Here is a 12,618-nt window from a genome sequence, read left to right on the forward strand (position 1 = left end):
GCTGCAATGAATACATGCATGCATATGTCTTTTTGTTAGAATGATTTATTTTCTTTTGGGTCCATACCCAATAGTGGGATTGCTGGGTGGAATGATAGTTCTAAGCTCTTGAGAAATCTCCACACCGCTTTCCACAGTGGCTGTACTAATTTACATTCTCATCAGCAGTGTATAAGTGTTCCCTTTTCTGTGTAGCCCTGCCAGCATCTGTTATCTTTTGACTTTTAAGTAATAGCCATTCTTACTGGTGTGAGATGATACCTCATGGTGGTTTTGATTTGCATTTCTCTAATGATTAGTGATGGTAAACTTTTTATATATATTTGTTGGCCACGTGTATGTCCTCTTTTGAGAAGTGTCTGTTCATGTCCTTTGCCTATTTTTTAATAGGGTTTTTGGGTTTTGCTTGCTGATTTGTTCAAATTCCTTGTAGATTCCAGATATTAAGACTTCGTTGGATTTTCTTCCAGTTTGTAGGCTATTTACTCTGTTGATAGTTGCTTTTACTGTGCAGAAGCACTTTAGTTTAATTATGTCCCACTTGTCAATTTCTGCTTTTGTTTCAATTGCTTTTGGGGACTTATACATTCTTTGCCAAGGCCAGCGTTCAAAATTGTGTTTGCTTTATAAGCAATCTCATTAACTTTAATAAATACTCTATCAGGTGGGTCTAATGAGCTCCCATTTACAGATGAGTGATCACAGGCAGTGAGAGGTGGAATGTTCCAGCCTCTCCAGGAGGTAGAATTGAGCAGGGAGCTAAGCCTAGGTCTTTTAGGTTAACATTTATTTAGTGCTCACTATGAAGCAATGAATGTTCTAAGCTATAAAAACAGCGATTTTTTTGGGAGGGGGCTAAAATTTCACTTTTTATTCTGTTACAAGAATCAAAAGAAAAAGAGTATAAATCTATGTTAATGCGTATCCAATATATAAAGATCTAATTTGTGACACCAATAAGATAAGTGGGAGCAGGGAGGAGCTGTAAGGAGGTAGAATTCCTGTATGTCATTAAAGTTATCAGCTTAAAATATGTTTATTTGATTTTAAGTTCTGGGGTACATGTTCAGGATGTGCAGATTTATTATATAGGTAAACATATGTCATGGTGGTTTGCTGCACCTATCAACCCATCACCTAAGTATTAAGCCTAGCATGCAGTAGCTATTTTTCCTGATGCTCTCTCTCCCCCTCTGTCTCCCCACCTCCCACCAGGCCCCAGTGTGTGTTGTTGCCCTCCCTGTGTCCATGTGTTCTCATTGTTCGTCTCCCGCTTATAAGTGAGAACATGTGGTGTTTGGTTTTCTGTTCCTGTGTTAGTTTGCTGAAGATAATGGCTTCCAGCTCCATCCATGTCCCTGCAAAGTACATGATCTCATTATTTTTTATGGATGCATAGTATTCCATGGTGTATATGTATCACATTTTCTTTGTCCAGTCTATAATGGGCCTTTGGGTTGATTCTACATCTTTGCCATTGTGAGTAGTGCTGCAGTGAACATATGTGTGCATGTATCTTCATGAGACAATAATTTATATTTCTTTGGGTGTATACTCAGTAATGGTATTGCTGGGTCAAATGATATTTCTGGTTCTAGGTCTTTGAGTAATTGTCACACTGTCTTCCACAGTAGTTGAACTAATTTACATTCCCATCAACGTGTGAAAACGTTCCTATTTGTCTGCAGCCTCGCTAGCATCTGTTGTTTCTTGACTTTTTATAACAGCCATTCTGACTTGCGTGAGATGGTATTTCATTGGCTTTGATTTGCATCTCTCTAATGATCTATGATGTTGAGCTTTTTTCATATGTTTGTTGGCCACATAAATGTCTTCCTTTGAGAAGTGTCTGTTCATGTCCTTTGCCCGCTTTTTAATGGGATTGTCTTTTCTTGTAAATTTAAAACAGAAATTTTTACAGGTGACAAAACAACCTGGAACGTTTGTTACCTGTCCAAAGGTAAATTGTGGACCCAGGGTCAAATTCCAGAGGTCCTGTACTTTGCAGTTCTCTGTCTTAGAAGTGCTGCTGTTGCCCATGAAGTAGTGCAAATTAGGAAAAGAAGACACTTTGGGCTACACAATTAAAAAGGTTTTTTCCTCTGACTTAGGGAACAGGCTTGCCAAGCAGAGAGCAGGCTGGACTTGAGACCTCAAGGCCCCATCCTCCCGCATCCTGTAGGAAACCATCTGTGGCAACCCAGGAGCTCCCCCTTTCTCCGTCTCTGTCCCTCTCTTTCACTCCCCACCCCCGCATCCTTCCCTCTCTTCTCCCACTCTCTACTTTATTGGCCTAGACTCCTTTTCCTATGAGTCTTACATGTTCCAACGAGGCTGTCTGGGCGGTCTGGCTTTCAGGAGGCGATTTATTGTTGTGCTACTATCCCTATGAAATTTTGCTTCGCTGGGGCTCAAGGAGATTAAAGACCCCCAAGGCCCACTCAGCACCACCCTGCTGCGGTCCTCTTCCTCGTTGGTGAGGTGTTCGTGCCCACTTTGGGGGCCCATCTGCACCTGTCGCGCTCCCTGCCTTCCGGGCTGCTGCTGCTCGGAGCGTTCAACCACAAGGCTGAAAGCACAGCCTGTTACGGAGTTGTCTTCACAACGCGATAACGTGAACATTTCACATGTCTGAGAGATAACTTTAGTATTTTGTCCAAATTTTTGAAATAATGGAATTTGGGAAGTATTTTATCTTAGACTCTTAGCATTCCTAGGCTGATCCACTGCCTGGTGAACTCGTGGTTTCCCCGTTGTCTCGGTTACCGTAAAAATAGCAATGATTCTGGACACTTGGCTGGGCTTCTTCCAAATCCACTGAGCCGCGCCTGGGGCCCCAGCCTGCCCCACTGCGAGTCCTAGCTCGGTCCTCGGGCCTGGCCACGCCCGCTGCCGGCCAGCGACCGAGTCGGACCCAATCCAAGTCCCTGCGTTCTTGCCACCCAACACGTAGACTGATCCTGGCGTGCGCTGCGTGTTCTTTCCTCTTATGTCCTATTCCTTTCTGTTAATAAGAATATGAGCTCAGGTAGACAAAATTAAACAGTCAAGTTTCCAAACACGATGAGGTCACTTTAAGAATTCAAAGGATGTGAGGCACCTGCCCGGAGGAGGTGGGGGGACGTCCCTTCTGCTCCCCCTCCCCGGAAATGCCTGCGTCCAGCAGTGACCTCGGGGATCTGGGGTGAGCGAGTGGGGGTTCAGAGCCTGCTCGCCCCAGCGTCCTCCAGGCGGTTGGCAGCGCCGCCGGAAGGTGGGGGGGGGGGGGCGGGGACGGCACCGGGCAGGAGGTGAGGGCCCGGACCCCGGACGCGAGGTGAGGGCGGGCGCTGGCACCCGGAGAGCGGCCAGGGAGGCGGGCCCGGGCGGGAGTGAGGAGGCGGGGACGGGCGGGGACGAGCGGGGATGCGGGGACGCGGCCAGGGCCGGGGCACTGGGCGGGGGCGGGGACGGTGCCAGTCGGTGTGGGCGATGAGGTCGGGAGGGGCGGGAACTGGGGAGTTTCGCCAATCGGTGCAGACTCCGGTTCTCCCCAACCCCGGGCCTGGGCAGCTGGGCACTGGGGCGCCGTTCCCCACCCGGCGCGGACTTCGGAACCGGCCCTGGGACTGGCTGGCTCTACCACTCGAGCGCGTCTCCGCTGGACCCGGAACCCCAGTCGGTCCATTCCCCGCGAAGATGCGCGCCCTGGCGGCCCTGAACGCGCCCCCGAACGAGCGGCTCCTTCCCCGGGACCCCGCGGCTACCCGGGACCCCGACGCCGCGCGACCGGCGCGCAGGAGCGCAGTGGAGAGGCTGGCGGCGGATCGCGCCAAGTATGTGCGGGGTCGACCGGGGACTGGCCGGGGCGTCGCTTCCGAGGGCAGCGGCCCGGGGGCTATCAAGTGCCCGGGGAACGACCCTGGGCCCCCGGCCCGCGCCCCGGCCCCGGTGGCGCGCAGGGCTATTGCGCGGAAGCCGTTGAGACCGGACTCGCTGATCATCTACCGGCAGAAATGCGAATTCGTGCGAGGATCGGGCGCCGACGGCCCCAGGGCAAGCCTGGTGAAGAAGCTCTTCCAGGGGCCGGGTAAGGACAAGGCGCCGGTGCCCCAGACGGGAGACGAGGGCAAGGCCGGGAACCCGGAGACCGTCCCGACCACTCCTGGCCCCGCAGCGGACCCCGCAACCCCCGAGACCCCAGCCCCAGCCGCGCGGTCCGCGGCGCCCTCCAGTGTCCCGGCCGCGCCCCCTGGCCCAGAGCCGCGGGTGGTGAGGCGTCGGGGGCTGCAGCGCTCGCAGTCGGACCTCAGCTCCCGCTATTCCGCTGCCTTGGCCGAGTCTGACACCTTCTTCCAGTACTGCGGCCTGGACCCCGAGGTGGTGGAGGCCCTGGGGAGGGAGAACTTCACCGCGGGGTCGGACTGTGTGACCCTCAAGGTGCGCAGCGTGAGCGTCGCCACCTCCGGCAGCGGCTTCTCCCGGCACAGCGGCGGCGACGACGAGGGGCTGCAGGAGGAGGAGCTGATAGAGCAGGTGCCCAGCACCACTTCGGTCATCGAGAGGAACGCCCGCATCATCAAGTGGCTGTACACCTGTAAGAAGGCCAAGGAGACCCCCAGCCAGGAGCAGAGCCGGACCCGAGGTGTGTGCCCAGAAGGCTGGGGGCGGGGCTGGCCGTGTGCGGGGCTGTGAATCTTGGTGAGTGTGACCGAGCTGGGCGATGGCCAGTTACAGCTGCTTAGAATTGAGTGCGATTTTGAGCTACAGTGTGAAAGAGACCCAAGAGACTGACGCAGAGGCTTGTGAGTTGAGCCCCCGCTGCTGAAGAGCAGAAGGTACCAATCCAGGTACCTGCTGGTCCCGGCCCTTAGGAGTCTGCTGCGTCTGGCTGCCTGGAAAGGCAATTCTGCAAATTAATATGTGCCATTTGGCTTATTATTGTGAAAACAGGAGAAATCCAAAATGCTGCCAGAAAGCAGTTTTACACCCCTAGTATTCTTTCCTGAGCTGAAAACAGCTTGAGAGCCCTAGTTCCTGAGTTCATTGACCTGTGCTGTGGGCGGTCCTGATGTTTGATTGGAGCTGACCAGTCCACCTGCAGCCCTAAGTAGGCGCTGCTGTGTTACTGGAACAGAAAGGAAGGCTCCCTGCACTTTCCTGGAGGTCTGTGCTGAAGTGGTGAGAACTTCTCCACAGGATCTTGTAGCACTTTGGCATTCACTTAGCAACAAAGATCTTTATTTGGCTAAATTTTATTTAAATTGTTTTGAGAGCTTCAGGTTTTTAAACTGGGGAAATTGGACTAGATTGTAACTAGAGTCTATAGTTTATTTGCCTCTGATGACACTACAGGAAGTAACCTCCCTTTGGACAACCAGCAGTGCCGGATTGACCTCGAGCTCTTTTTGCTTTTCACTGGGGAACTGAGGAGTGCTGGTCTTCACTGTTACCTGCTCTTCCCTATGGGCGTCTTGGAAAGTAGTGAAGAGAAAGAACCTTTTCAGGGCTGTCTTTGAGAACGAACAATTTAAACTTTGCGACATCTTTTTTTTCCTCTTACCCTTCAATGACAACTTGCTATAAGTAAATTTTAAAAATCATGAGATGAAATTATTTTCTGCCACTGTGATAAACTAAGTGAAGATGCATGGCAGCCTGTAGAGTTTGGGGGAGGCTGCCCAAGAGATGTTTGCACAGGGCTCACCTATGTTTGACAGCTAAAAATATCTCCAATAATTTATCTGGCTATGACTTTAGTACAGACATGAAAATTAATGAGAAGAAGATAATTCATTCTTTTTCTTGAACTCAGAAGGCTCAGGACTTAAGTTCTTCCTTATAATTTATAGAAGATTTGTGTTTTCCACTAGCCTAAGTTCCCAACAAATATATATAGGCAAAGTTCTAAAAAGCAAGCAAACATTAACTTGTAGTTTTCACAAATTGTCTTTTGGATCTGAGATGAATGAATGAATGCTGGCAAGGGTATTTCCATGATGGCACCATGTGTAGGGCAGGAGCTTTGGAGAGTGGCCAGGTCCGTGGAGGGACAGTGTCTGGTGGATAGAGCACTAAACCAGAATTAAGGGCCTGTCTTATGTTAGCAAATGATTCCTGCACTATAGACCAGGCGTCCTTTGTCCATAAAAAGAAGGGAGATAGGCGGATGGTTTTCAACCTCTGCATTTTCTAGTCTGTGTAGTAATAATCTGTGTTGCATGACTGAAACCCAGAAATGGAAAACAAACAAAAAAAGGTTGTCTATTGAAGTACGTGAGAAGTAAATTTATGAATAAGCTCCCTCCAGGTAGCCATAGCACGTGCAGGCAGTAGGTAGACTTGGTGGTATAAATAGTGGGGAGGTAATAATGTGGCATACAAATGAAACCAAAGTAAAACCTGACAACATAAAAATAAAAGCAGCCTGCTCTGATCCCTCCAGACCCAGGCTGGTTCCCATCTCGAATTAGCCAATGTCAAAAGAGTGACCTGAATGAGAATTTAGTTGACTTCATAGACTAAATCCTAAAGACCTTTTAGGCTTGGACCTATGAAAAATATAAGAAGTTTAGTTAGCTTGTGAGGACTTTCACTTTTATGACAAAGAGAAATAGTTGAAGGAAGAGGGAAAGTGAGAGCAGGTTTGGGAAGGCACTAAGGATGGAGGCAGGAAAAAGGCTCATGGGCTTCTTCCTCCCCTCATGTCTCCCTCCACCTGAATCCCGTTTGTTCCAGACTGGAGACAATGGCAACTGTCTTCTGAGAAGTTTCACATTATTTCTCAGAGCAGGGGGACAGTCCCACAGAAGCTACCCCAGTTTTTATATGGAATTGGCAGTCACCAGCACTATAAAGATTTTCTTTACTAATGTACTTCCCTAGACCCAAAACAGCACAGGCCTCTTTGAAACTGCAATGCAGAGACTTACTGCCCGGCTACCAGGGGTGGGGGGTATGAGGAGAACAGAGTTGCCTGGGCTTTCTCCAGATCACTGGAACAGTGTCTGCTCATGACCTTAGCCCCTCCACAGCTCCCCACCTCCCAGCACTGGTGTTCCCACTGGAGGAGACCAGCAGGGAAAGTCACGACAGAGTGTGAACACCTGGTCAGTGGGGCGGTCCTCTGACTTCCTGCAGAAGTCCCTTGTTCTGAGACCAGTTCTGCAACTTCTGGAAGATGTGGAAGCAGGAATTTAAGCTGTGCTTTTTCTGCTGAAATTTATAAGGATTCATTTTAGGATTTCTTGAAAGATTCAGAAAACTTGAGACGAACAAAGGTAGGTTTTCTAAGTGAAAGAGAAAACAAATATATTTGGAGGTTTTTGTCCTCTTGGTAGATAGAGATTTACAACTTATAATAAAAGTGTCTCAATTATAATAGAACTAAATAAGTTTATAAGTTTCTTGCCCCATGGGGTAAAGATAATTGCTTTTCAAAACTGAGACTATCACAACTGGGCAATGACTCGTATAATCCGCACACAAGTCCTCTGGGGAACCCATGAGCAGTAGTTGGTTGTACATGGGTAATTTTGGTATTCTGTTTCCCAGAGCTTAGTTTATGAAAATATCTCTTTTATCTGCTGTGATGTAGTCATCTTCCTGTCTTTCAATTCATCAAACTAGGGACTTGCCAAAATTTAGATCTTTCTGGTTTTCTGTTTTGCATAGAATATATAAGTTGCTGCTTTTAATACTGGCATAAATAACTTGTCCTTTGGGAAATTAGGCATAAAACATTGCTTAATTTCAAGGCAAAAATGTTCGGACAATTCCACAGCTATCTTCACATTTATCCTTGACACAAAGAGAAAAGAAATACCTGTAGAAGCGCATCGAAAGCTCCTGGAACAGAGTTGTGTCTCATATTTGCAAAGATGCCGAAAAAATAAACCCGGGACATCCCAGTTTTCTTTTCCTTTCTTCTTTGACTATTCTGAGAAGCTATGCAACTAGGAGCACATTTTAGGTAAACACGTGGCTTCAGTAGCCATAAGGCCACTCTTCCCTGTCGTGTGACCCGCACCTGGGCCTTTAAGAGATATTGGTGTTTGAAAAGGGAGGAATCTGTTTGCCCTCAGATATTTAGTTCAACTGCCTGCATTGCTTCCTATTTTGTTGTCCAACTCTGTAGTAGTTAGCACTGGCCTTACCAACATTTAAAGAAATTTTCTTTACTGCCCCATGAGTAGTTGGAGGCAAAGAGAAATTTTTAAAGCGCAGAAAAAGGCCTGCAGGGAGATGGAATTTGTTCTGCCAGAGAAACGAGATGATAGCTGTATTTAATAAAGTTACTGACCTCTTGTCAAAATTTAAAACGCAAAAGAAGATGTTTCAAAATGCAGAGAATGTCAGAAAACAAAAACTACAGGGACCAGACCAGTATAATGTTTAGTTTTCATTATACTAACTTTTGTCTAGACTGGAGTTGATTCACTATTTTTTCTTTAACTCCTCAGGAAGCAAACCTTCCCGATGATGAAGACTTCTTGAAGGATTTCATGGGTGATTTGGGATCCCAGGACCATTTGGCTAGTGTGCCTAGGTGACCACATGATTGCTGTTTTACCAGGAATGCAGCATCCCATTGACAAAACAAGTGCTCTGAGAAGGTTTAAAATACTACAGAGAATATGGGAACACAGATCTTGAAATTTAGCTGAGTTGTAACAGCTGAAACTCTAAGAGGTGTCTTCCTTGTTTGAGGTGAAACTAGTGTTGCTTCCAGAGGGCAGCTGGAAACCGTAAAGCTGTTTGGAAATCTTTTTGACTGACTTGCTGACAAAGAGATACTGTGATGCATTTTAACAATATCTAAGTTGATTTTTTTTTAAATCAAGGAAAATAAAAACCAAGCATGAATGCTATGGTATGTGCCCCTTTTGACCATCCTGGGCTGATTAGCATCATTTAAATCAAAGTAATCATAAAAAGGCATATTCTACTTCAATTCTGTGGTCAAAAAAGAGTAAACACACACACTCACACATGCTGACCCCAATTGCCAGAGCATTACTGCACTATAAATTACGGTTAATTCCCAAATTATACTACTGTTTATCTTATTTAACAAGTCAGAAAGCACTTTTAAAATAACTTGAGGGCTACAAGGTCATTCTATTAATGTCATTCTCCATTCGGGTTGTAGGCATGTGGAAGTACCCATTAAAAGATAAGTTAGAGTTTAAACACTGATAAACAAAACCTTTTATTGCAACTGGACAGTTTCTGGAGAGTTAGCGGAAGAATCTTGGAGTTTCCTTTGGTCAGATGAATACAACATTTCACTTTTGCAGCACTATTTAGAATGTACTCCATGGTTCTCTTGTTCCCAACTTCCAAAAAGAACAGAAAACTTTGGTTTACACAGAACACGGGCATCTGAGGCAGGACCTCTTCCTTGCCCTTTGATCTGACTCACACCTCCACATATGACGTAATCAACCCAAATTTGACACCAATTCCCTCTTTTCTGCAAAGGGCATATTTTGAAACAAGGGACAGCCTGAGGGCGGCTGTAATGAGAATGTTCATGGGGGTTACTGGGTCCCTAATTCTGAACTTGCTTATGACACCCAGAATGAATAGATTCAGATTCAGAACCTTCTGAGAAATAACCCAAAGAAAATTTGTTACCCAGCCAATTCTTCGAAAGCTTAATATCAAAATATATCTTTTCAAGAAGAAAATCGTTAGAGAGAAGAATGTGGAGGGGAGAGAAATGGGTTTCTCATTGATATGATATTTTGTTAACCATTTCATTTTGAATTATTCAAGTTTTGGTTAATATTGTATTCTATTTTCGCAACTATTTTACCGTGAGAGTAGGTCATTGGGTTACTTAGATATTTATTTTTACACAGTTATTAGTCTTCAGATAGTTTTATTTTACTTCATATGATTTTAGTTTTTGTCAATATAATTTTAAATCATGTTTTTCTTGGTCATCTCTTTGTGTATATTGTGTAATTGGATTTTCATTGACTGCAAGTGGAGTGTTTGCCACTCAATTCAGTACTTAGTACTATGGTGACTTGTTTTCAAATAAGTCTCAGATACACGTTTAGGGAGCCTTTGCTGGCCGAATATAGACTCTGTCAGGACAGCAGGTCCCCTGATCTAAGAATTTTCCCCAATGGTTGCTCTAAAAATGCTGCTATTTTGCTGTTCACTGTATTGCACTTAGGTAAAAAGAAGATAATGTGAAAGATGAGAGCAGTTTTTTAAAGGATCTTTTCATATACCCAATTCCCTTATTTTCAGATGTCCCATCAATTTTAGATATGAAAGCTTTAAGTAAAAGTGTGTATGCCCTTCTACTGTCAGAACAGGATGGATGCAGCCTGGGTCAGATTTATTTGAGATAAAAATCATGCAGACTCATCATTCATATCATAGGTGAAAAATGTAAAAACAAAATGGTTTCCACTAAAGCCACCAAGATCTTTTAGAAATGTTTGCACCTTTGGTGGTGGCACAGGAAAAGAGAAGAATTCAGCTGGAGTGAATTCTAGAAGTAGATATCAGAAACGGGGCATGAAGAACAGGGGAACTGGGTGGCATCAGACTCCTAAAGAAGTGAGTTAATTTTCCTTCCCTCCCATTCAGATTCATGCCACAGCTCCATATCTTGAGTATGTGTAAGAGGTGAGTTCTTTCTTCAGCCAGGGGCGGCGGCTCATGCCTTTAATCCCAATGCTTTGGGAGGCCAAGGTGGGAGGATCACTTGTGCCTTGGGGTTCAAGGCTGCAGTGAACCACGATTGCACCACTGCACTCCAGCCTGAGTGACAGAGCAAGACCCTGTCTCTAAAAATATATATAAAAAGTAAAACTAAAGAACTTCTTGCCTAAACCTGAATTACCGCAATTTGCTGAGTGACTTTGAGAAAAATCAGACTGTTTAGTTCAGTCGGGATGAAAAGCTTGCGATTGCTTCCCACAAGAATGGGCAATAGTGACGGCTGCAAGGTACTTTTATTTGTTCATGAAAGAACGACAATTTTTCAAAATGTAATTAAACATAATAGAATGTTTTAAACTACTGGGCACTGAAACTGGAAGAAAAAGGAGGCTTTATTGAACATTCCCCTTTTTCAGTTGGTTCAAAGTTCAGCACTGTGGTTATCATTGGTGATGCCAGAAAACATTAGTAGACTTAGACAATTGCTATGGCAGTTTCTAAACAGAGCTTTTTCTATACACTATTTGCAACTGGAGTGCAATATTGTATATTCTGTGTTAAAGAAATAAAGTATTTTTATCATTTATTAATACTGATTTATGAATTTGAGTAATGCGGCAAAAATTTGAAATGAGAGTCTGCTCATTACAGTTCCTTGTCTTCTGTTTTCTCCCTTTCTTCTTGAGTGTTCTCTCATCAGCTTATCAGTAGAAATGAGGGGAAGGCATTCCAAGGCTTGTCCTAGGTAAGTTGCATGGCACCTGAAATCATCGACTTTCCTCAAGATTAAATGCAGTCAAAGCAATTTTGAATATTCTGAACTTTGCTTTCCTTCAATTGTTTTTAATTGTTTCATCAGTCTTTTGCTTAAAATATTTTTCTTCATGTTTTATTAACATTGTCATTGGAAAATGAATGGGCACAAAGATACAAACAAAAGCACAGTTTGTAATCTTTCTCATTAGCAAATTAAGTGAAGGCAGACTCTTCTCATGGTGAGTTTGCTCTCAGTGTGCGCCATGCACCCTGAGGGTGTGGTGGCTTGGGCAGCCGGTGAGTCATGGAAGCATGATCATCCTTCTCGCTGCCCTGGCTGAGCCAGACTCTGCCGTCTTGCTCAGTCTTGCAGTGGCCTATGCCTAACCCTAGGTAAGAATCCAAAGATAGGCTTGCTTTCTTCTTCCTTTTTTTTTTTTTTTTCTGAGTCGGAGTCTCACTCTGTCGCTCAGGCAGGAGAGCAATGGAGCAACCTCGGCTCACTGCAACCTCTGCCTCCCGGGTTCAAGTGATTTTCCTGCCTCAGCTTCTTGGGTAGCTGGGATTACAGGTGCCCACTACTATGCCCAATTAATTTTTGTATTTTTAGTAGAGACGGGGTTTCGCCATGATGGCCAGGCTGATCTCGAACTCCTGGCCTCAAGTGATCTGCCCACCTCGGCCTCCCAAAATGCAGGGATTACAGGTGTGAGCCACTGTGCCCAGCCAAGATGGGCTTTCTTGAGGAGAGGAAATACATCACTTCTTTATTTCTGTGAAGAATATGGACAGATACTCAGCCTGCTGTAGAAACTCTCTTATTGTACCTGTTCAGAAACAGTCCAAGCATTGGGTGATGTGGCTTATGTTGCGGAGTTCAACAGCAGCTGCCTTTTCCCTTCAGGTAAACTTGGGGGCTTACACAATGCTTGGGTGGTTACACTTTGCACGTTCACTGATGAATCAAATAGATTTATATGGTATTTAAATGTTCCAGGTTACAAATACTAAGCACGAAGGAAATTGAGTGTCTCAACCAGAACCTTATAATATTGGTCTTGGAAGTGGCACGGAGCAGCTGACGGGAGGCAGCACAGAAATCCCAGAACATGTGCTCCTGTCCAGCAATGGCCACCTAATTTTCTCTGCTACAATGCTTCAAACTCTATGGTTGATTGTCATCTTTTGTTGTTGTTG

At 45.4% G+C, this 12,618-nt stretch overlaps 1 protein-coding gene across 3 annotated transcripts; it reads left to right on the top strand.

Annotated features, from left to right (window-relative positions):
- Positions 1 to 3,274: 3,274 nt before the first annotated feature.
- FAM110C (family with sequence similarity 110 member C) lies at positions 3,275 to 11,255 on the top strand. 3 transcript variants are annotated; one of them, XM_057301358.1, is made up of 3 exons: positions 3,275 to 3,316; positions 3,553 to 4,624; positions 8,442 to 11,255. In XM_057301358.1, the coding sequence occupies exons 2-3, from the start codon at positions 3,679 to 3,681 to the stop codon at positions 8,459 to 8,461; spliced, it is 966 nt and encodes a 321-aa protein (XP_057157341.1). In that variant the 5' UTR covers positions 3,275 to 3,316; positions 3,553 to 3,678; the 3' UTR covers positions 8,462 to 11,255. The 3 variants fall into 3 exon arrangements, with proteins under 3 accessions (XP_057157341.1, XP_054964302.1, XP_003807858.2); XM_055108327.1 differs by lacking the exon at positions 8,442 to 11,255 and having other exon boundaries at positions 3,553 to 7,257; XM_003807810.5 differs by lacking the exon at positions 3,275 to 3,316 and having other exon boundaries at positions 3,401 to 4,624.
- The last annotated feature ends 1,363 nt before the right edge of the window (positions 11,256 to 12,618 follow it).

Source organism: Pan paniscus, chromosome 12, assembly GCF_029289425.2.
Source record: "Pan paniscus chromosome 12, NHGRI_mPanPan1-v2.0_pri, whole genome shotgun sequence".
Lineage (NCBI taxonomy): Eukaryota > Metazoa > Chordata > Mammalia > Primates > Hominidae > Pan > Pan paniscus.

Coding starts and splice junctions, on each gene's coding strand:
- FAM110C (XM_003807810.5), top strand. CDS start 3,406: ATGCGGGGACGCGGCCAGGGCCGGGGCACTGGGCGGGGGCGGGGACGG. Junction 4,625..8,441: donor GGAGCAGAGCCGGACCCGAG/GTGTGTGCCCAG, acceptor TTAACTCCTCAG/GAAGCAAACCTTCCCGATGA.